The sequence below is a fragment of the Anopheles moucheti genome, chromosome X (assembly GCF_943734755.1).
Source record: "Anopheles moucheti chromosome X, idAnoMoucSN_F20_07, whole genome shotgun sequence".
NCBI lineage: Eukaryota > Metazoa > Arthropoda > Insecta > Diptera > Culicidae > Anopheles > Anopheles moucheti.
The window spans coordinates 11,803,231-11,829,913 of NC_069142.1; the positions used below are offsets into that span (position 1 = coordinate 11,803,231).

Here is a 26,683-nt window from a genome sequence, read left to right on the forward strand (position 1 = left end):
ACGTTTGATCTTGCAGGGAAATGAATAGACGCATGACAGAGGAGCAGGCAAAGAAAACCTACGAACGAACGCTAAAGATGGAGCACGAGTTTGGCGAATACTTTACCGGTGAGGATACATAACGGCTCGCACAGTCGCTCCCATCTAGAGTCCTTCAAATTAAGCTGTATTTTGGGATTCATATTATTTAGAATATCAGTCGGGACATGTGTTTAATACTCAAAATCATTAGAAAACAACATTATGAACCTATTAATGTACTCAGACAGCCAAGCGTTTTGTCAAATTAGTAGCGCAGAGCCTCAAAAGTCGAAGCATTAAGATAAATATTGTTACTAGAATCGATTTAGCAGAACATTAATATCCACCCAACAGCTTTACTGGTCCTATTTTAGTTGGAAGCGACTGCTCATTTGATCGTAAAAACAATTTCACCATTAATTGTACTTTTTTGTTTCTCTCGCGCCCCCTTGACAGCCATCGTGCAAGGCGACACGATCGAGGAGATCTACAGCAAGGTGAAGAATGTCATCTGGTCTCAGGGCGGACCGACGATCTGGGTACCGTCGAAGGAATCTCTATGACCGCAGGCAAGCATCACCTGGACGCTGCCACCAAATATGCGCGCACGGCCCGTATCCCGTACCTCCGGCCACCATTGACGGGTAGAGCGGGACTAAAAGGGGTGCGTGCTTTGTGCAGTGAAGGACGGGAGAAGTGACAAAAAACAGAAAAATTGCGCGAAAATTGTAGGAGAAAAGTCAAACGAAAGCAACAAAAAAAAAATATTTGAAAACACGACAAAAAAAAAAAAAAACACACACACACACGTTAAACATATGTAGACGAAAGTGGCAGAAGAAACGCCCTCACTTATTTGCGGATACCTTTACGAACGTTAACGTATTTGTGTCGGGATGAGCTCCGAGAGGTATCGATAGATTGGTTGGAAGCGAAACAAAACGGGGGGAAAAGAAAATACACCGTTTGATATACATTTTGCAAACGGGGTAAGCAAGCGTATGCGGTGAAAGGAATATGGGAATTCTGATGTCGTAGCAGCATAATAGCGTAGATTGAGAACGATTGTAGATTTACACGTTTTTGCGCAGCTCGTTCCCTACCATTTGTCTCCTTTCATTCCCCTTGTTTCCCTCCTTTAAACCCCCTTCCTCCTCCTCTCCCCCTTATCCCGCCCTGCTGGGGGTGTCGAGGGGGATGGATTAGAGCGCAAAGCATTGTTACTTGAGAATTGGTGTAGCTAGCAAAATCATAACGCAGTCAGTATCGAATAGCAAAGAGGTACAGCAAACGGTGCTTTTAACAGCAAAAGGGATGCGAACATTGAACGGGAAGCGGTTGGCGTTGGCCCCATAGCAAAGATGGTAGCGTAACAAGATTGACATGATCGTATTTAAATCGAATACTAGACTCTTTAGGACGATGGCGTCATATTCTCCAAATCCCCCTTATCCCCCCCCCACATAACCCACATCCCTGTTTACACTCCTTCCCACACCACGCGTAGGGATGTAGCTTTGTTCGCCCCAGACTAGGCGTGAAGGAGCAGACTGGACGGAAGTCGGTAGCTTAGAAAATGGTTAATTGTATGGCAGATGGTATTGTACAGAATGAATGCTTTAGGCAATGAGACAGAGAGAATCGTTCGCGACACGACACACGGACACAAAAATGGAATATTAGCTGGTGTCCTTTATTAGCTCAACGTTAAAGCAGTCCCCGGGGTGAGAATGTTTCTTTTTTCATGCTTGTAACAAACAAACAAACAAACAAACAAAACACACGAGAAGAAAACAAGCGGTATCCTCCATTCGTTAAAGTAAGAAGCTACAGCATATCCAAAAAAATGATAACAAAACAAACAATATGGAGAAAGGAAACGCGTACACATACATACATACAAACAAAATGGAGCAAACGATTTGTGGCGGCTTAGGAACGGGGGTGACCACGAACATAATGATGTGTAGCCACACCGTGAAAGGGTATGCGCATGTATCCCTTTTCCATCTTCCTTCTGATCTCCCCCCCCCCCCCCCTTTCTTCCCCTTCCTTCACCTCCAACCCGCCCGGTCATCGGACGTTTTCCGTTTTCCCCACTATATCCCGTTAGTATACATATGCGAGGAATGTTGTTGTTTATTAAAAAGAGAAAAAGCAAAAAAACTTATGTAATTAATGATTTTTTTTATTGAATAATAATTTTATTTTAACTGTAACAAAACAAAACTCACATACACAAAAAAAAACAAACGCCTCCCCCCACGTTACAAAGGTTGCCGTTTGTGTGGAAAAGTGCTTGAAGGAAATTTTGTTATCGATAACTCCCGTTCAAACCGGGTAGTGTTGTATGAGGGGTAGGAGGGATGTATGTGGCAATTCTGTAGTTTTGTTTTAATTTGCTTAGTGTCGTTGTTTTAGTGGCGGTTTGTTTTCCGATCGGGCCGGATGTTCTTGCGATGTTTCGCCTCCCCAGTTTTACACGGTGCGCGTGTTCGTTCTGGGGTTTTTGTGCTGCTTTCTTTGTGGTACCGGTGGGGCACCGTGATGACCCCAGGCAAGGTGAGATTAGATTTCTATTAGGGCAAGTAAATTGAAAACCCCGTTTTTTTCTCACTGTTCAAACTATTGCGGTTGCGACAAATAGATATATCGTAGGATAGCAAAAGAAACATGTTCGGAGGCAGCAAACAGATTTTTTTTCCGCTCGTGATATTACTCTGTACCGACCGAACCGGCAGAACAGATTTTGTTTGGGAACAGCTACAGTATGGAGTGTGGATGTTGTTAAACTAATTTTATATTCTCTTTTGCTGTTCCGTTAACGATTAGACCGTTCAGGAAGGTATCACCTGGGAAGTAGAGCAGGCAGAAAAACAAGTAATATAAACACATTGCGGTGTAAACACCTTAAAAACACCACTCGAAAGTGCGGAAGTAAGTGATTGTTACACAACTTTAAATACATTTGCAAATCATGTAGACGAGAACAACCAAAAAAAAAAATAGTGGCGTGCAGAAGCATACATTTAAACCACTAAATGCAATAATAATTACACGTGCGAAAATACCAACACACAAACACATATTTCCCCAAACTAAAAGGACCAGCCACAGCCAGGCCCGAAGAGGCGAAAGCGTAACGGAAAGGAAGCGGCGAGACAGGCGACTTGATGCTAATGCTGGAACGTATCGTAAAGAGCCGTGGCTGTATGGAGGTAGCAAGTGTACATAGCCATACACTTATATACACGTGAGAAGAAGCATTATACCAACCCACTACCCCCTTTGCCCACGTGCAAGTAGTAAGGAGCTGCAGTAGCAATAGGTGAGTGAGGAAAAACCCGTCATTTTACAAAACATAACATTTACAGCGAAACATACGGAGGGCATACTCTAAAACAGTTTGTTACAATTTGTAGGGATTTCATGACGGCACGTTTGGCGACCATTGAACCGAGAGGGCACAGGAATGTAATGCGATTTTGACCGCTCGATTGATGCCGAATGAGAGACACATCCCCAGGTGGCGCACAGCAACAGAACAAAATTCACACAAAAACACACACACCTTTATTAGCGGACAATCAGGAAGAGGAAGCAAAAACCGCGGGCTCGTGGGCACGGTGTGCCGAATTATTCCCCATTTAAACCGATGGACGGTTCGTGTTTGCAGATGAATGGCTATAGCCGACTGGCGAGGAAAATTCGCGGAATGATGTTGATGTTTGTTTGTTTTTTTATTTTTAAAGTCGTCCAAACCGAACGGAAAACAGCAAGAAGCTGACATATTTAGCCAAGAGAGCCAAACGTATTCAGTATTTTTGCAGGGATGCAGGTGCGAGTGTGCGTTTTGTTTTGCACACAAAGGTACATACAGCTCCCCTTCTGTAGCCCACCCAAATCCGTTCCGTCCCACCCAGGACTGTGTGCCAAAACATTACGTTCCCATCTTGTAGCCCGGCTGCAACCAACCAACACACACGTATTGCTTCCTTGTTAACTGCTTGTTTACAGTACGGTTCCGTTCTCCTTTCCGTGCTCTCTAGTAGGGTAGGTTAATGTTATCGCTTCACGCGACGCTAGGAGGCACCAGGAGGAGTAGCTATTATTCTATTCACTTTGCGCTTTAGGCAGTGTTTTAGTTTGTGAAATATTTCGCACTCGGTAATAGACGCTTTAAGGTGTTATTTGGCAACAATTTGGACATTTTTCTCAAACCACCCCCCCTCCCACACACACCCACACGTTAGCAAACAGTAAAAGGGCAATAAAGGAAGCCTACACCGCTCCTACAAACTAGCCAAATACATATGCCCGCGCGCTATAGCAATTAATATCGAAATGTAAGTAAAGGCAAAAAACAAACTAACTAGGGAAAGAGTATTAAAACCCGAAAAACAAAACAATCTAAATCCAAACAGTTCAGAGCAAATTAAAATATACATAGCATTTGAGTGCACTAAAACCGAAATCTTTCAGCGTAGAATAGTTAAGGTTGGATGCGAAGCAGAGAAAGAGAGAGGGTGGAGGGTGTACGTTGATGTGAGAATTATTTCCGTTTTGCTGCTGATTTCCTTTTTGCCGGACTCGCTACACACACATATTAAAAAGCGGATTGTTACAGATTAAATCATTGCTTGGATACTTTTTTTTTGTTGTTGTTGATGTAAATTAAATATCAGATATATCGCAGCAACAAAAAAAAAACACACAACAAACCCCCTAATACAAAAAAAAAACCGAAAATACAATTTGCAAAACTAAAACCAACCAACATACACTATAAAAACAAGAACAACAACAAAAAAACAAAAGAAACCTTTAGACCTCGTTAACGGGAACGTAAAGCAAATATAAAGGCAACGTTAGGAAGCATACAACCGAAAACAAAAGCAAACAAGCAAATGCCAACACCCATTTTGTGCGTATGTAGATAAATACAATACAACTGTGTGTGTTCCGTGTATGTTAGAAGCAAAAAAAAAAACGGACACGAATGAATTAAAATGCCACAAAGCTGTAGAAAACAAAGCAAAAGTACAGATTAACGTCACAGCGTAAACACTGTGCAAGAGAAACGAACGCCGTGTGAAGATAAGAAGCAAACAAACCATACAAACACACAAAAATGAAAGGAAAGTGATGGGGAAAAATGGTGAAATGCTTTGAAATGTGCGACAAAGAAAGCGCCAGACAGCAGGAAAAGGGCAACTAGTGTTATCACATTATTCTTTATGGCGCGTTTGAGTTCCAAACCCAAAAGCGTAAAAAAGGAACACAAACAAACACTGCTTAGAGAGAGAGAAAAAGTAACAAAAAAGCATATAAATAAGCCAACCCTTCCCCCCATTAAAAAGAAGCAAAAAAAAAAGCAAACACATAAAACACAAACACTAACACGCACACACACAGAAGGAATGGAAAGGAATACATACATTAGGAAGCTGCCTTACATATAGTCCCACTTTTTTATAACAAAACAACAAACATAAAAAAAACAACAGCAATGCATTAAAGCGAACAATTACTAAATTTGAAATTTAGTCTAGTATGGTCGAGGGTCGAGAAATTAAGCCCTTTATAGAGTGTGAGCGTGTCTGTGGGTGCGCAATGTACAGCAGGAGATAAAGATAATTGAAGCGATTCAAAAGAAGAAAAAAAACGGGGTGAAAGGTGACTGCAGAAAGTTTATTCCTAATAACATGTTCTTGTCCCTACACCACCCCCCCATGCGTAGACCGTGTGTAGGCTGGAAAAACCAAGCTTGTTCGTTGATGGATGTTTTGTTTTATAAGTCCTTTTTTTTTTTTTGGTTGCACCTAAGATCTTTCGGTGTCCCCAATGGTCGCAACCAATAATGATAGATTATTACCAAAAATAAAATGATGGGCATCACAGCAGTGCCCAGCGAACCATCGGTTGAAAAAAAAAAAACAAAACGTTGCGGATGTTCATGTAATGGCGTTTGGTTTCGTTTGTCCAATTCCTTTTGTTTTGCACCAGGTGCGATTTAAGGGTGATGGCAAAGTTGTGTAGTGATGCAATGTTGTTTGAACAAAAAAAAAACACACAGTAGTAGATGATATACATATATAAATCAATTTATCGATCGAAACGGTAATGGCAGCAGGCAACTGCTGGACGAAATAGACACTCTCCCCCCCCTTTCCGGGTTCGCGTTAGTGTGGGCCTGTAATGTAACACACGTCAAGCTGTGACTGTGAAACATGTTCGGTTTAATGCAATTGTAGTCGCAACATTTTCCCACGCTTCGTAGCAGCTTTGTTGATTAGGGAGGCAGGGACGGAGGAGTTGTTAAGCGTGCGCAATAGTAACTTTGTGGTGTAACAAATAATAACGTTCCAAAGATCCAGCTCCAGTCATGAGAGACTCCTGATGATGCAGGTGCACTACAGGCGCAACCAATGTAAATTAGAACGCGAGTTGCAGGTTAATTAAAACAAGCTCTTTCAGATAAGTTAACGCTAATATGTTTCGCTTCAAATACAGGTTCATTATTAGTTTCGATTAACGCATGACCGATTTAAGCTTATTGTCTAAGCCAATTGAACGTATTAACCAGCGCTGCTAAAGCTGTGCAACACGTTGAAAGGGTTTAGCAGAGTCTTTGTTTCTTAAAAGCCAAGCGGCAAAGGGTTGCAGCTTTATGAAAATCAATGCAGCAAATACGTTTAGAAATCAGACAGACAGATAGGAAATTTCAACCTAAAGCCGGTCAAACATTTTGCCTGCTTTTATATTAATACCCCAAAAGGAGACGGGGTTGCATTATTAGTTGAAAGTTTTAATCCAACATGTGTTGCTGCATGAGTCGATAATTTTATTTCTTCTTTTGTTTAATTTATTGTGAATGTGTTACTTAATTATCGTACGTAGCCCCCCGGCTACTCGAATTGCACCCAGGTAATGGCAGGACGAAACAGATGCGTCAGAAGAGACCGTGTATCATAGCAGCATATGAGAAAAAAAACCCATTGCATAAAGCGAACACAAGCATCTATCCGGAGCGAAAAAGGCGAGGAAAAACGTACTAAACAAAGGAAGAAAAACAAAACGCATTTACGTACGAAACAGCGACACAGAAAACCAAAACCCGTTACAGCATTATATTGTTGATTGGAACGTGTAGGCGAATTGCGATGAAGTTAATGAAAGTGACCGAAGGAAAATGGGGTAGGCCAATTGCAAAAACAAACAAGCTGGTAAATAGATAGCACGAAATTGAATGGTATCCGGCGCGCGCGCGAAGGGAAAGAAACGATAGAAACAAAAGGCAACAACGGCACGAGCAAAAAGGCCACACCGCGCGGCCAAAACCGCTGGGTGGTGGTATAGTGCACCGGTGAACATTTCATCTGCACAAGGCACCGTTTGTGTGGCATAACAGGCATGGGAGTGAGGTTTAACACACAATTGTTTAAGTATTGTATTGCAATAAAACAAAAAAAAACCGTGACAGCAAGTTGGTGCAAAACTGATTGATTGGCGTGTGTGGTGTGTTTCTTTTTTATATGTTCGAAATGTTCGAAAATGTCTCGTCACGCCATACATAAAACATTCGGCGCTATAACATCAGCAGGCAGCGATAGTGCCCGAGAGGGTAAGTGTATTAATAAGAATTATGTTTGTTCCATTTTCTTTTGGGATTTTTGCGGTAAGTAATGCTTAAGGGCAGAAGTTCGAAGCCCGCCTCCTTCGAACTCCATACCTGTCACTCATGCAGTTCTCACAAAATCCTTCCCGATCACTCACCCCGGTTCTCGTAACTCACATCCCTGAAAGGTAGGACTTCTTTTTGCTTTCAAACTCAACTTAAATTTTTACATTTCCAAATGGATGGACCTTTCTGGCGGACGCATCAACGCCATCACTACATCTCAATTCACTCATCTCAGGAGGTCTACGACACCTCCTCTGTTGTGGATGACTTGAAAGGACCTTACGAGCTGAGCTACGAGGGCATAAGATGATACGCGAGTACTCAAGAGGTCTGCCATTTTTAGCTTACACACACAGGAAACAGCTTCAAACAATCCATAATAAATCAGGAGTACCAAAGGGTAGTATCCTCTTGGTCCTCTATTGTTTTCATTGTACCTTAATGACCTAAGCTATGTTCTCCCTGTACGGCTCATATTTATTTTATGCTGACGACGTTAGAATATTTTCAACAATACGGAATAACGATGCCTGCTATAAGCTGCAAAAGGTTCTAGACACTTTCTGTGCGTGGTGTTCGAACAATAATATGGAATTACCATTAAATAAGTGTTGTATAATGTCCTTGCATCGTCTAAAGCAACCACGTACATAAAATTATAATCTTCGAGAAAACGCTCATAAAAGACCTTGGTGTCGAATTAGACGACAAGCTTACTTTAAGGACGCACATTGAGAGCATTATTGACAGAGCTAACAGGATGTCGACAATCTGTAGAATTCAGAGATCCTCTATGTTTGAAATCTTTGTATGTCTGTTTAGTACGATCTATTCTCGAGTTTTGCTGTGTGGTGTAATAAGCTTGAATCTATTCAACGACGATTCGCTAAGGTCGCGGTTCGGTGTCTCCCTTGGGGAGGGAACTTCAGCATGCCCGACTATCGCACACGATGTCTGTTTTGCCACGAGGCCTGCAATCACTCGAGCACCGGCGAAAAACCTTACAAAGTGTGTTCATCGCTAAACTGCTTAGACATGAAGTTGACGCACCTGAGTTGCTTAAAAAATGTAAACGTATACGCACCAGCTAGAATTTACAGACAAAGAGCTTTTCTGCACAATGATTATAGAAGAACGGTAGCATCGTACAACGATCCTTGTTTGATAATGTGTAAGCCAGTTTAACACACATTTTGACCTATTCGATTTCAACATAAGTACTCAGTGTTTGAAGGTTAGGATTTTAGATTCGTACGCCCTCGATAATAAACAAAACTAATCTTATACCTTAATTTAAGTATACAAGGGTCAAGGTGCAGACCCATTAATTGTTAGTGAAATAAATAAATAAAACACGAAACGATAGAACAAATTTTCCGTGGAAAATTTCTGTTGACTTTAGAGGAAAAGTCGAAGAAATAGATCAGACCATTAATAGAGGACAAATACCCATAATTGAAAAAAAAAACCTTTTTCCAGCATAGAAATAAAGAACCTCAAGCTAAGAATTGAATGTCACCGTCACGTTTAGATGGTGTGTGGATCACAAAGTGTAGGGCAAGTCCACCGAATTGCAAATATCCGAATATTGCATATTACATCACAACTCAACACCTCAACAATCTTTGTGATATTTGGTCGTAAACTGCAGGTGGAAAAACCAGCAAAACTATAGCGTATTATAGTAAGGGGAAGCGATTTTAGCTTCCGTTCATGTTAATGTATTAACATGTTACATATATTAAAGAATCTGAAGTAAGTAAAATTAATCGTTAATGAAATCGAAACAAATACGGTAACGTGCATCGCGGCGGCGTAGTACATTCGGCATGATGTACTATTCGCATTTTTCGATTTTAAGTTTAGGGAACGCCAACGAAAACGGATATAGCTCGGGCATCTTCAGTTGAAGATTTACTATCGCGTGCGGCAACGGAGCATCCGACAATTTGGTGCGGAAGATGCACCGACGTAATTGGCCCGTCACCGGATTACGGACGATCACATCAATGCCACCTTTGGCACGCTTTTTTAACGCGTAAGAAATCTGACTTGTGCGGCGGAAGTTAGCCGCGGTCAGATTTCCTATTTGTAGTAGTTCATCAGCTAGCTGCAGGCGCATCTGTGAAACAAAACATTCCCTTTTCATGTTTTTTGTGTGTTCTTGTAGCCGAAATGCTTGCATGTACAGCTTACCCCTTCAATGCACTTCGTTTGATGCTGGATGGATGATATGTTTCCGAGTGGTTGCAGCAGAGCAAAAGGTTTCTCGTCCTCGTTTGTGAGAGATGGTTCCTCGCATATTTCGTTCTAAGAAATGGCACGATGCAGGGTAAAGAATAAGTAGGAAATAGCAATTATGGTTGTCTAAACATCGGCGCCTCACCATGTCATATTGGACGTATACTCGATTCAGGTCGATGGTGGACGCTTTTGGAAAGTCATAAATACGAAACTTTACCACCGTGTGCGGTTTGCGGCTGCTAACCGGTCGCAAATAGAATGTTTTAATGTACAGCTCCTTAGGTTTTTCCTCGAGCTTAGTAGGGGAGCGCATTACTAGCTGAACACCCCGGCTGGCCAGTCGGTAAATGATCTCCGCTGTTTGGCGCTTCGAGAAAAAGTTATTGGCTGTCAGATTATTCACTTGTATAATTTCCGCCCAGAGCGGGATGCCAATCTGAAACGAGGAAAGTGCGATGGATTTTTCAAGCAGCGCGAAACTACGAAACGAAAAACGACGAATGAAATTACCTCCGTTCGGCCCATTCCCACGTAATGCAGGGTTGATATTTTTGCAATCGGGCAAAGTGTTTGGTAGCGCGCCCGATCCTCATCACTAATAGGGATGTTGGTGTTCTGCAACAAAAAAAAAAGCGTTTGAATTGTAAATAGTTAACACAGCAGGTAATCCATCCTTCCACAGGGAAAAACCATTCTAACCTGCTCCGGGCGGATGAAAAGACCCATCTGACGAAGCTTCGTCACCTTATTGATCTTTTTCATCTGCACCTTTAACGCCAGGTACGATCCCGGCCCGTCCGTTAGTGAGCTTCGTGTGATTTTACGATCCAATGTTTTGTAGAGCTGATTGCGAAATAAAAGTGTAACGCCCTTTTTTGCTTTACGATCGAATGTGGCCATCATCTGTGCCGTCGATTTAAAACGATTCATACTGCGACCGTCGATCGTGACGATTTCGTCACCCGGCTTAATAGAATCCTGAAATTGATGTGCACACAGGTGAACCAAAGGTTCTTTGTCATGATGCTGAAGCTATATAACTATACTGATTATTACCACCAGCGGCCTCTCAAAGCCCACCTCCCGTACGGCCGTCACAACTCCAATCGTGGGTAGGGTGAATGCAACGTAAACGTCACAGTAAGGCGACATTAACAGTTGATGCTGAAAAATGTACGTGCAGGTGTAAAACGTTAATTAGCCAGGCCTGCAAATGGAAGCACCCCCCCCCCCCCCCAAAACCCAAAACATTCTAACCCGGTTCATTTTAATAAACAGCTCCTTCTGCTTTGTATCGATCCACATCACCTGTACGTCCATCTGGGCGTACGGTCCCGGTGGTTTCAACAAACCGGAGTGGACGATTTTGGCGTCCAGCACGCCAGTAATCGGATGTCGCACAACGATTTTTATCCCCGTTTTGGCCTCCTCGCGTATGTATTGCTTTACATGCCGGGCGCTGCGAAAATCATCTGCCGTGTTGTCGTCGATCTGTACTATTTCTACCCCTTGCACCATACGCATCTGAAACGAAAGCAATAAGGTGTTGAAAACGGATCAAAGGATGCTACGATCATCAATACCTGGTTGCGCCGCATCGATTCGTAACGCATCGAGACAACTTTCGCAATGGTCCGAAGGGTCGAATAACGCTGGCCGGTCTCGTTACGGTGGCGTGGAATCGCGTAATTTTGATCCTGCAAAGCGTGTATGTGAATAGCGTTAATGTTGTGCAAAGGCTGAGAATGTATGCTACCGAAAACAAACTAACCTCATCAAAGCGGACATAAAGTCCTTTCAGCAGAACATTGGAAAGCACATCGTTTATCATTGGCTGTATGTACACCAACGCCCACGGCGAGTCGCTCTCTAACGAATGCGGTGAGAAATTTTTTACGGTAATCATTCCGCTGGCAGGATTGCGGAACACCATTACAATCTCTATGTCGTAAAAGCTAAATTCCTCGAGGGAACTGATCATATGGTGCGTGTTCACAAAGTCGTGCGCGGTGTAGTGCTCCACCTGCACGAGCTCATCTCCCGGTGCAATGGGGAACTGAAATTACGTGTGTTGATTAGTCGTGGCCGAAACGAAAATGCGAGAACGATTAATATCTTACCTTCTCACGCGCCATACCAATCCAATTCATCGCTCTAATTCTCCCCATGGAGGGCAGTGTCGTAAAACGCCGACCGGCATGATTCCTCGCCGGAGGCTGTGTGTGTCGCTGGTACTGCAAAGAAAAGAAAAAAAAAACGCAATACGTATGGAATAAGTATGGAGGCAAACAAAAATCATTCCACCAAAAGGCGATACTTACCTCATCCATATATAAAAAAAAGGGCCGCATTCTCATTTTCGTTCCCGTCGACATGATTTTTTTGGTTTTCTGGAGCGCAGACACAGCTTAGAACACTTAAGACAACCGCAGGCTACGAGATGCACCGAAGAAAAGAACTGCGCTAGCTAAGCAGCAGGCGTCACTGCTGAAAGTAGTGGTGATGGGCTATGACGTTCCGCTCCATCGGTAGCGGAGTTTAAATTTTTGACGGTTGACGGTTTGTGAAGTGAATTGGGGTGGGGTTTTCAATTTGTTACAATTTATTTTAGAATAACGCTTCGCTTTGGGATGTTATAATAATTATGTTGTCCTAATTGTCGGTACAACTATTAATTTTGATTATGCTTGCTAATACCCGGATTCGATATTTTACGCTGAGATTTTTAAAACGATGAGTTGAAAGGGAATGATTAGGAAACGCAGAAAAAGTGGAAATTATTTTCCGAAAAAACAAAACGAATCGCGATTCGAATTTACCGAATAAGCACGTAAGTGCTCTCTTAACTTAACTTACGAATTAGAAATGTAACCTCTAGACGAAGGGGGTACAAAAGTCTCCCTTATCACCTGTATATAATATTAATTTAATTAAAAGCAATATTATATAATAAATAAATAATTTACAGCCTAAAAATTTTAAACCAAATGTTCAAAAACGATTTTTTTTTTGCCAAAAATACGAAAATTTAAGCTAAACCGCCTAACCATACTTATAACTGTTATTGCTCTTTCATGTTGGCAATTATGATTTTGCTAGTTTGACATAGCGAGATAGCTGAGAATGAGTGTTTGATATTTCTCCAAAATATTTTTCTGTCACTGGCCCCGTCATTTCGACTACGCTCGTGTGTGGTGCTGTACCGAGTAGCGGGTGGTAAGTTAGGTTTATAATTTTATCTATTATTTTAATTTTACATTAAATTAAAATTAAATTATCCTCCATTAAAAATATCCTCCGTGACAAAGATTCGGTTAATTTCATGGTGCGTGAGAGTAAACAATGGCGCATTAGAGTGCGTAGTGCGGCTCACACACACACACACATACACAAAACTTGTACAAATGGTGCAGGTGGTACATTTCAGGCACAGTTCTTGCATCCTTGTGTTTTTCGAGCAAGTGCGTTGGGTTTTTTCCCCTCGTCCACGAGAACTGCGCGTTTTATTGCTTCAGTCGGTGCGCCGCACATCTCCACACACGCAGAATTTCGCGTCGTCTTAGCCTGCGGGGGCTTTCTTTTCCGCTGGGGATCAGAGTTTTGAGGTTTCATTACCACCAACGTTGCTTTATAGGTGAGGTGCTGGAAGAAAAAAAAAAACAGAATTACTGGAAGGTATGGATTGTTCATTCGAATGTCTCTTCCCACTTAACTTCGTTCTTCACCGAGTTTTCAGATGAAGTTGGATGCTTACCCAAAGGATGTGACATTAATGGCTGTATCGGGTCGGGAGGTTGAGAAAATTTTTCGTCTCTCGCCCTTTGTGCATTCCTTTTCGTTGTTCAGCATTGCTAATGGAGTGCATACGGGGGACTGCATTCAGTGCTAATTTTTGCATTTTTCTTTTCCAGTAGGTTTTATTGCCCCTTACACGAAATCAATGGCTGATTGCAAATAAGGCGTTGGAGTAGGCTTATGCAACCGTTTTTGTGTCAGTTGGTTTGCTTAATCTTACGGATGACAGATGAAGCCAGCTTCGTCGCAGCAACAGGTGCGGTTTTTGCAGTTCCATTCGGTCTTTGCTGAGTAGTACCCCACGACTTTTCAAGACATTGCTTCCTGGTAATTTGCCTTATCCTTGCTATGCTCGGTTTGCCAGTATTTATATTCCAGCCAGTACTATTGTTATTGTTGAGGTCGGCAATTGATTCGTCCGGAACGAGACTGTAAGAACAAAAAAAGGGAAAACATGTAATTGCACAATTTGAAACTTCTCACTACAATTTTTATCTTGCAATGTCATCGGCCAAGTCCAGTGCTTCACAGATGTCCAACACAGAACAATGTTTTCATCAAATTTGTGTTTAAATTCGGAGTTGAGAGGTTTAAATTCCTCAACCACTAGTGCATTATTTTTAGGAATTCCAGCAGAAAAACGTTTGGTGCGGCAAAAAAAAATGGTTAATAGGCTTGACAAGCGTCAAGTAGTTTCTGTTTATAAGACACAGGGAAATACTGCAGCGTCCGGGTTGTGAGGGCAAATTTAATGACGCTCGGTCGAGGTTGGATTTTACGACTGTTTATAATTTGGAACTTGGGACACGCGAGGGGTCGCAACCATTCACAACTCTCATCCCGCCACGCAAATGTCGCATAAACAGAAAATGCGATGCTGCTCGTGAGCTAGATGAGCTACAACGGTAGGGTTGTGGCCACCCGAGCAACGCATCGCGTGCTCCAGAACCGGAAGGCAACACTCGCGACCGGATGAAAGCGAGCCCTCGGTTACTACGGGGAAGCACCATAACGATAATAGGAATGGGAAGGGGGAATGGAAAATTTGTGATACTCCATTGGTTGGGCAAACATTTAACAGCTTGATGAACAGCTAATTTGAACAATTTAACAGCTAATTTGAACCTTTTCCCCGTCCAGAGCTGGTACAAAGATTCGGTATCATCAATTATCTAAGCTGATATGCAGTGAAATGTAACCAAACAATTACACTGTTCGTTTATCCAATTCCGTTTGAATATTTCCGATGAACCCTACGATTGCTGTTGCTCCTGTTATTCTAACAATTTACTTAATTTCTTACCATCCCCAGAACTCCCCAAAAAAAACGGGAAATAATGACAACAATTCCGGAATATCGGATCACGCTGCATGCGCCAGAGTATATCATAAACAGATATTTCGGTAAGAGGATCTAAGAGGCGCACTATGAGAAGAAGGCAACCAATGTAATCTTAATTTTTACAGATCGCTGCATGTACGCCTTCTTATTCTATAGGCAAATTATGTTGCCAGGTGGATACATCAGCGAGGAATTTGAAGGCGAACGGCATTTCATTGCAGCTCATTGGGAAGTACGACAATACATCGAAACTATTTTCCGGAAACTACGAGGTACGGTATGGACAACGTTGGATTGTAAGAGCACGTAAGAACAAGAGATGGGGTTCCCTTTTGTGTTTACAGAATGCAGACGAGGTGTAAAAACATGCAACTTGGTTTTGTATGTCTTCATGCGGCAGGACAGGAACTTTCTCGAGCGCTGGGTATTCGAAATTAACACCGATTTTTGCGGCCCTTCTCATGCAGCACCAACGCTGGCAGAGTTGATTAAAAAAGTACGCGAGCAACTTCGCGTTCTCCCCTTACTGAAACAGGGGACCTATGTTAAAATTGGAATAAACAAGAAGTGGAATTAGTGATCATTCCGTGAAAGAAAAATAAAAACTAATATCGCTTTACCGCAATGCTTTCTTTGTTCGGAGTCTGTGCGTGGTTTTAAGCGAGGAAGTTGTCTAGCTTCCGATCGGCAGCAGTGGCGCCATTCGATGCGTCATGATCATGCAAAGCCGTTTGCCGGGTGTTTTCTTCCGAGAGGTCATCGGATCGCCCAGCTCGCATGGGGACCGTTGGCGCCGAAAGTCTCGCCACATTCGCATCCGTCCGGCGACAACATGGGCACCGGAAATAAATTCCCCCCTCGTCGACATGACACCCGTCAATGTTCGCTATTGTACAGCTGCGGCCATTGGCACCAAGCCGAAGTTAAGGGATAAGCTCTGATTTTTTTCCCTCGTCGTGCCTCGATCTTCACCGTGCAAAATATGGGAGAAGCTGTTGGGATTTTCATTGTTCTGGAACGTGATTTACGACTTGGTTTTGTCAGTAAAGAGTAGTTGTGGTCGACGACGAAGAAAGATCGAAAGACGACGATCCGTTCATTTCGATGAGCTCCGCTGTTCGAGAATTGCCAATAGTTCACACAACAGAAGTGTGTTTGTCGACAGTTTATGAGAGGTAAAATCGAAACCTAAGCACAACATTCCTATCCAGTTTGTTGCACCACTCTCCACCATGGTGGAATTTGCAAACTTCCGGACATCGATAAACGGTTTCAAGTTCCACCCCTTCGATTGGAACACAAGGCCAACAAAAAGTCACATGCCAATTCAACGATATAACACTGGAAGAGTTAAAATTACCCGTCATGAAAAATGGAGGAAGTCGACTGTGATAGAACAATTGCACAGCGCATCACACCCGGCAATACCAGCAACGCACACACGCGGTTTCCGAAAGATTCGTTTGATCTGCTATCCGCAAAGATATTTCGTTCTATTTTACACATTCTATTTTATCATAACAGAAAACTTTCCGATGGCGCATCAGAACAGGAAAGGTAATACGTATTAGGGCAGACAGATGGAATGGGAGCTTTGCAACACTTCACTAAATCACTCGAAAACGCGCACACGATCCGCTATCTATTTAGCGTATCGCTACTAGGCTTACGATCAAACCCCTGGGAAGAGATTTCGGTTCAAGGAGTAGAATAAAGGCAATACAAATCCAACACACCGTATACGTATCGAGCGAACTAACCGTCCTGCATTATGTGTGGCTCCGTATCGATGCCGTGCGACCAACACTTTTACCTTCCTGCTAACGGAACGGTTTATGAGTGTGTGAGAAAGTTCAGAAAGGATGTCGTTATTAGTGTTCGAAATCAGCGATCTAGCGATAGCGATGGATCGATTAAAATACGCACACATAGGCGCCAACAAAACAGCTCAGTGTGTAGGTTGTGCTCGCTTGTTACAGTGCCTGCCAAAAAAAAAACAAGTACACCATACACGATTTATCAACTCAGGGGTGCGATGTTAGGAGCTGTCATCATCCTAGGAGAAAACTAAGGTTAATCTAGCCTCAAATCAGGTTAAATCGTAGCTTATCAGGGCAAAACATAATTAAAATTATAAAATGGAAATAACTGTGATGCTTTTGCGTAACTTTTGTGGCAAAGATGATCTTGTGGTATTATTTATTTAAACGCAGTGCAGGCAGTCCCCGAGATACGTTATTAATGCGGACCCGCTATAACCCAGGAAAAATCCGCGTAAGTCGAATCCTGGTGCAATTTCGTTAATACCTCAACGTCACAGAGTCGACTTCCTTCTCGGCATTTAATTTATGCAGCGAATCAGGCGATTTTTAGAAAGATTACATTAAAATAAGTTAAAAACAAAGGTTTTATTTGACAAAAAAGGTATTTTCGAACAATTTTTCACAATTTTGCTAAAAATTTTGTGCTAGCTCAGTTGTCAAATTTCCAAAAACCGCGTATCTCCGAATCCGCGTACCTCGGAGACTGCCTGTACTTTCCATAAACGAAAAGAAGGTTAAAGTTTGGTTGTGAAAACATGTTGTGATTGATACAAATTCGTCTGTTATGGTTCATGGTTAAAAGCAACATAAAGGCATAGATTCGTACAACATAAATTCTTTTCAGATACCGTTTCCTTCATTAGCGAGGCCCCTTTCATTCGTATGGATAATGCTCGCAAATTTTGGGGTGACTCATTTTTTTACAAACGAAAAAAAGAAATTCTTGTTGACTTTATATTTCACGGATTGTTCTAAGGCAGGAGACTTGGCGCCTATTTTGGAGGCCAGGTGTATCCACTCACTGCACGCATGATCGCGGGACATTACCCTTTGTTTTGCAGTTCATCCGAACCACCGGACGATCGTGCAGCACAGTAAAGGTGAGTTCCCATTCGTGCGCTCAAAGCAGTGCGTTCATTTCAGGGACCCTGCATCGCAGCGATTGGAATTAGCTAACCACCCGCACTAGCGATGAAGGATTTTTGTGATTTTTAACGTGGTTAATAATTTACCAGATTGTCAAAGAATTTTCAACGACTTTGTTCTATTGGAAAATATTTAATAAATTAGAGTTAAATAAAAAAAACAACAAAAAAATTATTTTGCGGTCCCTGGATCAGCAAAGCCCCACTGATATTGAGTTTCCGTTGATGGCAGCATCGGAGCTCGGTCGGTCGGGGTGTCACCGGTATGTCGCTACCTCCTGTCCATTCCTCCACGCCAGACGATCCCCACAAACTCGGGCCAAATGCACGACGCATTTTTCGAATGCATTCTGAACGCGGTGGGGGTGGGGGTGCGTTACTAAGCCAGAAGCAATAGAAAAGGGAGCGCGATCATATTCATTACCGAAGGAGTGACAGAGGCAGCATGATAAAATGAGGATGAATTTGAGTGACGTTTCCCCTGGCCGAATCAGAGCTCAATTCTTTCGGAAATGTTGAGTACATTTGATGGAAAGCTTTATAAGTGGGTAGCACGTATGAGCTCCAGAACAATTAGCCTTACCGTGTCGCTGCGAAGATACATTTTACCATACAGCCTCCTGACGGCCGATCGGCATTTGGCGACAGTTTTGAAGACATTCGAACGCGCTTGGAAGAGAATCTGCACGATGGAACCGATAAAGGCTCGTCACGTCAATCTGAACATTACCTTGTCCACCGTTCGCGACTATTTGTGTGAGTATGGCGGAGTATGTGCGATCGTGCATTCTATCGATATCGATGTTATGATATTTTTTTTCCACAGCGAACTGCATTAAAGGTATCCTCTCCCAACGAGGCATCTATCCAACACGTGGTTTTACCACCGACGAACAGCGACGTGCAAATGATGCAAAAATTGAAAGCTACATCAACGCAGTGGTGGCCGATGTCGAAGGTAACCTATTTTCCACTGCCACTGTCCGCTGGGCTGATTAAACAGAGTTAATTTTCCGTTTGCAGAATTGGTAAAGAGAAAGACATTCACGACCGTCATGGTCGTTTTATGGAAGGAGGGTAAAATGTCGGAGAGTTGGTTCGTGCACATCAACGTGCTGTGCTACCAGGAACCCACATCATCCATCACGAACTTCCTGCCGAAGCTGATCGACTATATGAATCAAATAATGTTTGCGTCCGGATCGTACAACACTAATCAGCGCTATACGTTCACCTTGAGCCTATCTGTGGTGTATCCTGGCGTATAAAACCAGCAACCCTCGTGTCTTAATACAGGCGTAACTCCACCAGGTTACATTAATCCATAAAAAAAAAAATACTTATATACAACCGATCTGAAACAAAACATTACCTAAATGAACAAACAATGAGCAAAATGGTAGGAGTGGTGGCGATAAAATAGGAATGAAGGTGGAGGAAAATGTGGAAGGAGGCTAGGGATGGATAGTAGTCGAAATAGGGGAAGAAACGATTGAAATATTTTTTTTTTATTTATTTAAATTCCATTATGACGGCAATGCCGTATTTTCAAACGATTGAAATATTTAATTACTAATAATAAACAGTCGGAGCTTGTATCGGAAATGCAAGGGCAGAAGCAAGGGATGCTGCGAGTTGGCGGAAACGAGGATTACGGTAGGGAGAGTAGAAATTGATAAGAGAAAGGAGATCTGACAATCAGTATACGGTGATCTTGCGCAAGAAATCCTACGTTTATATTAGCTTTTCAAATATTTCATTAATATGAGGGCTTAGCGGCGAAATTGTATTGCTTAAATATATATGCGAAGATCACAAAAGAAAAGTACACAATTCAATAGGAACATATCGAGGGAGGGGTGAAAATTTATTGAAAAGCGAAAGAGCCGCTCGCACTCAGTGACAGTCTGAAGATATGTACTGATATGAATGAATAAATTTTAAATGATGCTTCATACATTTTGGTACTATTATTTAAATTATTTCTCCCTTTGCTACGTCTGCTCTGCCCATTTATGTCCTACCGTCTCTTCGTTCTCCCTCTAGTCGCATCGCACGGTATTTATATTGTGGGTAAAAATGGTCCAGAAGGGATCCTAAAGGAAGTGTTTGATTTTTTTTTCCGTCTTCCCTGACCATGGATAGTGAGTGTTAAATGCATGATCGCCTATGACACTGTGACCCACTTTAGTGTGGTAACAAAGGCAAAAAAGCAAAACTGCACGGTGGTGTGTGTGTGTGTGCGTGCATCGCGACATACGCGAATCACCGCTGTAAAGAAAAGAACCATTGTTTAGTGTCAAACGTTAGAAAAGCTCCACCGCACAGGACAAAAATGCGTACACATCGTCAGAAACGCGTTGGTTTATCAATCGCATTCCATTTCAACACTACCCCCTCTCCCCCTTCTTTCCTACCGCCAACCCCTTTACCTACTACCCCCTACCCTTCAACCATCACCCTACCTCCCATCCCCTCACCTCAACCCCCTCCACCTCTAACCCCTTCCACCTCTAACCCCTTCCACCTCTAACCCTTCTACCCCTTACCCCATCAACATGCTAGACCCAAGTGACAACTCATGGGCTGCACTAGAAGTTCATTTAGTTACGTGCCTTCCCCAGGAATCGACGCATATTGTAGCGTACGGGCAGAAAGTTGGCGAACAATTTGGTTTGGTGAAAAAACGCAGCAACATGACTACAATCCCAGAATATTGCGTTAAGCTCCATGCGCCGGCGTTTATCATCGATGAAAATTGGCGTGAGTAGCACTGAAGGTGCTCCAGGAGGCGCCCAATTGTGAGATTAATTGTGTGCGTATTTTTCCAGAGCGCTGCCTGTACACCTTGCTCTATCGCAGGCAGATCATTTTAACGCACGGTTATGCAGGCGAGCTATTTGACGGAGAGCTGCTGTACGTTCCGAAGGACAGGGAAATAAGGGCATTCGTCGAATCCGTTATTGCGGAAATAAAAGGTATGGCTTACTCCCCTTTTTGCTGCGATTTTGGAGTTGGATAAATACGAGTTTCGTTCCCTTTCGTGTTGACAGAAAGGAATCGTGGTCTGAAAAGATACAACGTGACCTTGTACATCTATAAGGTGGCTAACTTTGAGCTTACTGAGCGCTGGGTATTTGAGGTTAATACCGATTATGATGCCACTGCGCAGCTTTCATCAAAGCGCGGCGATTTTATTGGGAAAATAGCTGAGAAAATCGACGCTTTACTCCCATTGACAGAAACGTGCTTCTTTGCAGTAATGATGCGAGATTCGGCGGAAACGCAATCATCCTGATGGCGATACTCTTCACATGAAAACGCGATACCACTCCCAAGTCGGTTACAATTGAAATGATCATGCGTTTGTGTCTGAAAATTGTGAAATAATAAAAGTTGTGCACATTATACATCCACCTTCGTCGCAAGTGTTCCAGTCGTTATGGTACGATGACAGTACTGTACATGGCTTTACTGCAATGCTTTCTTTGTTCGGAGCCTGTGCGTGGTTTTTTGCGAGGAAGTTGTCTAGCTTCCGATCGGCAGCAGTGGCGCCATTCGATGCGTCATGATCATGCAAAGCCTCTCTGCCGGGTGTTTTCTTCCGAGAGGTCATCGGATCGCCCAGCTCGCATGGGGACCGTTGGCGCCGAAAGTCTCGCCACATTCGCATCCGTCCGGCGACAACATGGGCACCGGAAATAATTTCCCCCCTCGTCGACATGACACCCGTCAATGTTCGCTATTGTACAGCTGCGGCCGTTGGCGCCAAGCCGAAGTTAAGGGATAAGCTCTGATTTTTTCCCTCGTCGTGCCTCGATCTTCACCGTGCAAAATATGGGAGAAGCTGTTGGGATTTTCATTGTTCTGGAACGTGATTTACGACTTGGTTTTGTCAGTAAAGAGTAGTTGTGGTCGACGACGAAGAAAGATCGAAAGACGACGATCCGCTCATTTCGATGAGCTCCGCTGTTCGAGAATTATTAGTATAAACATCCTGTTTTTCCTCTTGATTTGCTGTACTCTTATCAAATTTTTGCTTTTCTTGTCGATGATATTGAAATGAGTTGTGAAAACTTGAAATGAGTTGTGATATTGAAATGAGTTGTAAAATGAGTTTGAAAACTAAAATCAAGTCAAGTTTTTGTGTTGAAAGACTACCTCCATGATCAAACAAACATCAGCAAAGTATCGAAAACAAAGTTCCCTTGCGTACAACTCAGAGTTCTATTGCGTAGCCCTGAAACCGGGCCGTTAAGCTAGTCTATATAAAAACGTTTGTATGAGGTAAGGAGAACCATAACGCCACTACTTGGATCACATTTTCTACGATTTACGTACATTTATGATTCCTGATAAGTCCAACGCCTTCTACGATTTTCTCGCCCAAGGTACAGTTTCCAATCGGTATACTTTTTCGGTAACAATCAGCAAAATTTCTTAGCAACCTGTTCCGCTCATGTAGATGTTTTAGGCGATGAACAAAAATTAACGGTTGACTTCTGTGGTGAGCTACTACTTACTGAACTTTTTCAACAATTGATCATGTTTTATAGCATTCTTTGATCCATTAGGTGCAGGACCACGAGAGTTGCCAAAATGCTGACAAATTTGTCCAATGACTAAATCAGCTGGGCAACTGTGATACCGTTGCCGCGCACACAATTGATTTCAGATTTCCGATACTAGGAGAGCATGTTTTTCAAGAGGTGGAAAAAAATTTGCGCTGCAGGTGAAATAACCTGCCCATCACTATTGCAATAAATAATTTGCCCATCACTATTGCATTGCCTACTATCAAACCCGTGAGAGCGTTCACTAGTTTAAGGAAGATGCTGTTTTCAGATTTCCGATACCAGGAGAGCATCCACGGAAGAGCACCTAGTACAGCAATTTTGCTCGAAACCGCCGAAAGGTATGCAATGTTTAAACACTAACTTTCCCGTTGGTCGTGAAAAATTTCTTCGAAAACTCCAGTTTCCGAGTGTATAGTACCAGGAGAGCATCCACGGAAGAGGTAGCTCCTGGTACTGCGCCGTAAGGTATGCAATGTTTATACACTAACTTTGTAACCAACTTTCCGCCGTAAGGTATGCAATGTTTATACACTAACTTTGCAAACAATTTTCCGCCGTAAGGTATGCAATGTTTATACACTAACTTTGCAACCAATTTTCCGCCGTAAAGTATGCAATGTTTATACACTAATTTTGCAACCAATTTTCCGCCGTAAGGTATGCAATGTTTATACACTAATTTTGCTACCAATTTTCCGCCGTAAGGTATGCAATGTTTATACACTAATTTTGCAACCAATTTTCCGCCAGATGTTGTTAGACTGCAATTGTTTTAAAGTTTCCAATTCGAAATCCATACGGTTGAAGATAATCGCCGCGAAATCGTTGATCTAAATTAAAAAAAGAACACGAAAAAAGATACTTGAAGAAATCAAGTATGCATTGATATAAAAACGATGTATTCAGTGAAGAACCTATCATAATAGTCTTGCTAAAACCTTGTCTTGCGTGCTGAAAGCGGTTTCGTTTTTTTGCATTGAAAAATCAGTTTGTTTGAGAAAAATTAGTGAGTGCTTTGTGGTGTTGTATCCCTATAATTGGCTACTGACTATCAAATTGTGCCTGAGGAGCACGTAGTGTGTTTCATACTGATGCAAATGTGACGAAATGATCGCAAGTGTCTTCACGATGACCGACGAGATCGGCCCAGAAATTCTTGGATTTCTTGACGCACGGACAACCGACCTAAAATTGGAGCATCAAGCTTCATACGCGAAGATCAAGCGAACGATCGAAATTCACATTAATATGTGCCACTAGAGTTGACAAAATGCTGACAAATTTGACCAATGACCAAATCAGCTGGTCAACTGTGAAAACCACTATACCGTTGCCGCGCACACAATTGTTTTCAAATTTCCGATACCAGGAGAGCATGGTTTCCCAGAGGTGACATCTGCAGCCTGGGACAATTTTGCCCATCACAATTGCTATTGCATACTATCAAACACGTAAGAACGATCGCTAATAAGTAATATCAATAAAACGGAAAGCCTCCTTCATCTCGCTCAAACTTTCCGTCGGCTGGTACGAAATTCCATACAAAACCAGCTGTTTTCCGATTTCCGATACCAGGAAAGCATCCACGGAAGAGGTAGCACCTTGTACAGCAATTTTGGTCGAAAACCGCCGAGAGGTATGCAATGTTAAAAACATTAATTTTCCCGTTGGTCGAGAAAAAATTCTTCGAAAACTACCAGTTTCCGACTATGTAATACCAGGAAAGCATCCACCCCCTTTCATCGTTTTTATTTTTAATTAGAGGCCCCAACTATAATCCCGCCCTGGACCTCCAAGGGGGTTGATCCTCCACTGGTGGGGTAGAAAGCTTCACATTGGAATTATACGTAAAAAATAAAGTGTCATCTTGCTTAAGGAACTAAACAAACTTACCTTCAAAATACTTTCAGTTAAGTCCATTGAAATATAGTGTATTAAAACAAATCTGATAGAAGCTTTATAAAGTGTTTCTGTTATGTGTAGGAAGAAAATACGCCAGCAAATTTTTTTGATTGAATTGATTCGCTTAGAAAAAAACGAAAAACAAAAGAGCAAACACACGTACACATGGGCTGGAGTAATTTTTTACAGGAGGAATGTGTTTGGATTGATTTATTTTCGCAGCGATTTTTTTTATAACGGTTATAAAACATTTCATAATCTTAACAACGTCTTTATTTTTTTTTTAGTTCAAGTGTTTTGTTTCTCCATCGCTTCTCTCAGCACACTCGTCACACACACACACACTGTCTTCATTATGGGTTCTGTGTTTGTTTTCGCGTTCGCTACCTTGCTTTTTTTCGCACGGTCGTTCGTTTCCTTTCGTGTTTTCTTTCGCTGTCTGTCATTTTCTTCGGCTCTGTTTTTCTATTTTGCATGTCCTTCCAGCCCTTTTCAACGCTGGTCTTAGCTATTTACTTCCTTCTGCTAGTTTTCATTCCCTACACGTACGCACACACACTCACACACACGCGCACACTCACATACACACAAAGGTTTGTTTGTGGTTCGTGTGGTAATTTATTGTTAACATATGCTTTAAATAGATTGCGTGCTTCCCTTATTATAAAAAGAAACTTTCGTTCACTGTTGCTTATTGACAGTTCAAAAAGAAGGCAGGCTCTTAATAAGCTTTAAAAAGTCAATTTCGTTTCAACCTGTGCATTAAGCGGCTGGAAACACCACATTGCCTACATTTCGGCGCGTTGCATTCTAGGAAACTTAGGTTCAAACAGTGAACGGTATGTTTGAGGATGTGTGCAGATGCTCCATATGGTAATATTTACTGGTGTGTGCGTGTGTGTGTAAGGATATGTGTGCTTTCGAGTATTCGCATTTGTTTCCTTGCCTGCAGCGTTTAACCATGATGTTTACGATTTGTTTTTGTCAAAAGTTTGACCTTTTGCTAGTAAGTGGTAGTAAATAGTTATTATTATTAATCATAATAATAACTGTGATAATAATAATAGTAATAATAATAGTAATAATAATAATACTAATAACAATATTCTTATCGTTCTTCGCCTTCCTCACACATCTCTACAATGCACAAACACAGACCCACGCACACACAATTATACACATACACACACAAGAACACATTCATCGTTACGCAACTGCAAGTCGTGCATTATTGTGTGTATGCGTGTGCGATTCATTTTAGAACAGTTTCGATTTTGCACGTGTGTGTGTGTTTCTTATGCATTTATCTTCTTTCGTGTTCACCTTGTTTTGCTTGTTTTGCTCTCGTTTTTTGTTGTTGTTGTTTTTGTTTCAAGTGTGCTGTTGTTGTTCTTCGTTTTCTCTTTGTTTTGCGTTAGTTTTTTTTTCTTTCTAAACTTATTATGCAGCTTGGTTTGTTCTCCTGTCTACTTCTTCGTCTTACACTTCTCCTGCCGTTCTTTTAACCAAGTCCGACTTCGACCTGGTTCATTTGGTAGCGTGTTTTAATTTTGTTTGACTATTTATACAATCCTATTTCACCTTAACTAGCTTTTGAGAAAATGTGTAGATGTGCGTTTGTGTGTGTGTGTGTATGTGTGTGTGTGTGTGTGTGTGTGTGTGTGTGTGAATGTATGCCATGCGCGAGCATATGTTTATATGTGATTGCGTAGTGTACGTAGAATGCGTCCGTAACAGAAAAGGAAAGGACGATGGGGTTACATGTAAAATGTTACCTAATTTCCACACTATCAGCTGCTTCACTTGATACATACACATACCACACACACCCATACACACACACAAACACACACAAACACGCTCAACCGCGGCTCGATGCTTTTAACTAATTATTTTTTTTTTAATAATGTGTTTCTGCATCTCATCACTTTGGTTTGTGTATTTGTATTTGTTTTTTTTTGCTTCTTATTGTTTCTATGATGTTTTTGTTTATTTTTTTGTCTTCTTTTTTTGTTTTTAAATTAAGCTAATGAAGTTCTTAAAAAGCTGTTGTTTCTCATGTAGCGCCCTTTTTGCTTTTTTTTGTAATATTTTTTTTTGTTGCTTTTCGTTTAAGTTTACGCTTTTGTTTTTTTTCTGTCGCTAATAAT

General features: G+C 41.9%; 3 protein-coding genes across 13 annotated transcripts in view; 1 reads left to right on the forward strand and 2 right to left on the reverse strand.

Moving 5' to 3' along the window:
• Nucleotides 1-4,010, forward strand: part of LOC128307322 (disks large 1 tumor suppressor protein) — a 49,662-nt gene extending 45,652 nt beyond the window's left edge. For 9 of the 10 annotated variants that reach the window (XR_008287620.1, XR_008287621.1, XR_008287623.1 and 6 more), the window contains 3 exons: nucleotides 17-108; nucleotides 478-3,349; nucleotides 3,444-4,010. Coding sequence is in view for 1 of the 10 variants with exons in the window: in XM_053045098.1 (XP_052901058.1) it covers nucleotides 17-108; nucleotides 478-584 (199 nt within the window). In the remaining 9 variants the exon portion in view is untranslated. Of the gene's footprint in view, nucleotides 1-16; nucleotides 109-477; nucleotides 3,404-3,443 lie in introns of those variants that run through there. The other variant, XM_053045098.1, reaches the window with a different exon arrangement.
• Nucleotides 4,011-9,420: 5,410 nt separating this feature from the next.
• Nucleotides 9,421-13,757, reverse strand: LOC128306814 (uncharacterized). Its single transcript, XM_053044432.1, has 12 exons — nucleotides 13,663-13,757; nucleotides 12,271-13,591; nucleotides 12,070-12,183; nucleotides 11,721-12,005; nucleotides 11,533-11,646; nucleotides 11,207-11,473; nucleotides 11,006-11,113; nucleotides 10,649-10,927; nucleotides 10,460-10,564; nucleotides 10,092-10,385; nucleotides 9,902-10,015; nucleotides 9,421-9,827 (listed from the first exon to the last, which is right to left on the reverse strand). The coding sequence occupies exons 2-12, from the start codon at nucleotides 12,322-12,324 to the stop codon at nucleotides 9,543-9,545; spliced, it is 2,019 nt and encodes a 672-aa protein (XP_052900392.1). The 5' UTR covers nucleotides 12,325-13,591; nucleotides 13,663-13,757; the 3' UTR covers nucleotides 9,421-9,542.
• An 18-nt stretch (nucleotides 13,758-13,775) lies between these two features.
• LOC128306815 (uncharacterized) lies at nucleotides 13,776-16,824 on the reverse strand. Of its 2 annotated transcripts, XR_008287598.1 has the most exons (3): nucleotides 15,707-16,824; nucleotides 15,429-15,626; nucleotides 13,776-14,173 (listed from the first exon to the last, which is right to left on the reverse strand). XR_008287598.1 is itself a non-coding variant. In XM_053044433.1 (2 exons), the coding sequence occupies exons 1-2, from the start codon at nucleotides 16,590-16,592 to the stop codon at nucleotides 13,942-13,944; spliced, it is 378 nt and encodes a 125-aa protein (XP_052900393.1). In that variant the 5' UTR covers nucleotides 16,593-16,824; the 3' UTR covers nucleotides 13,776-13,941. The 2 variants fall into 2 exon arrangements, 1 of the variants encoding a protein (XP_052900393.1); XM_053044433.1 differs by lacking the exon at nucleotides 15,429-15,626 and having other exon boundaries at nucleotides 16,447-16,824.
• Between the last annotated feature and the right edge of the window lie 9,859 nt (nucleotides 16,825-26,683).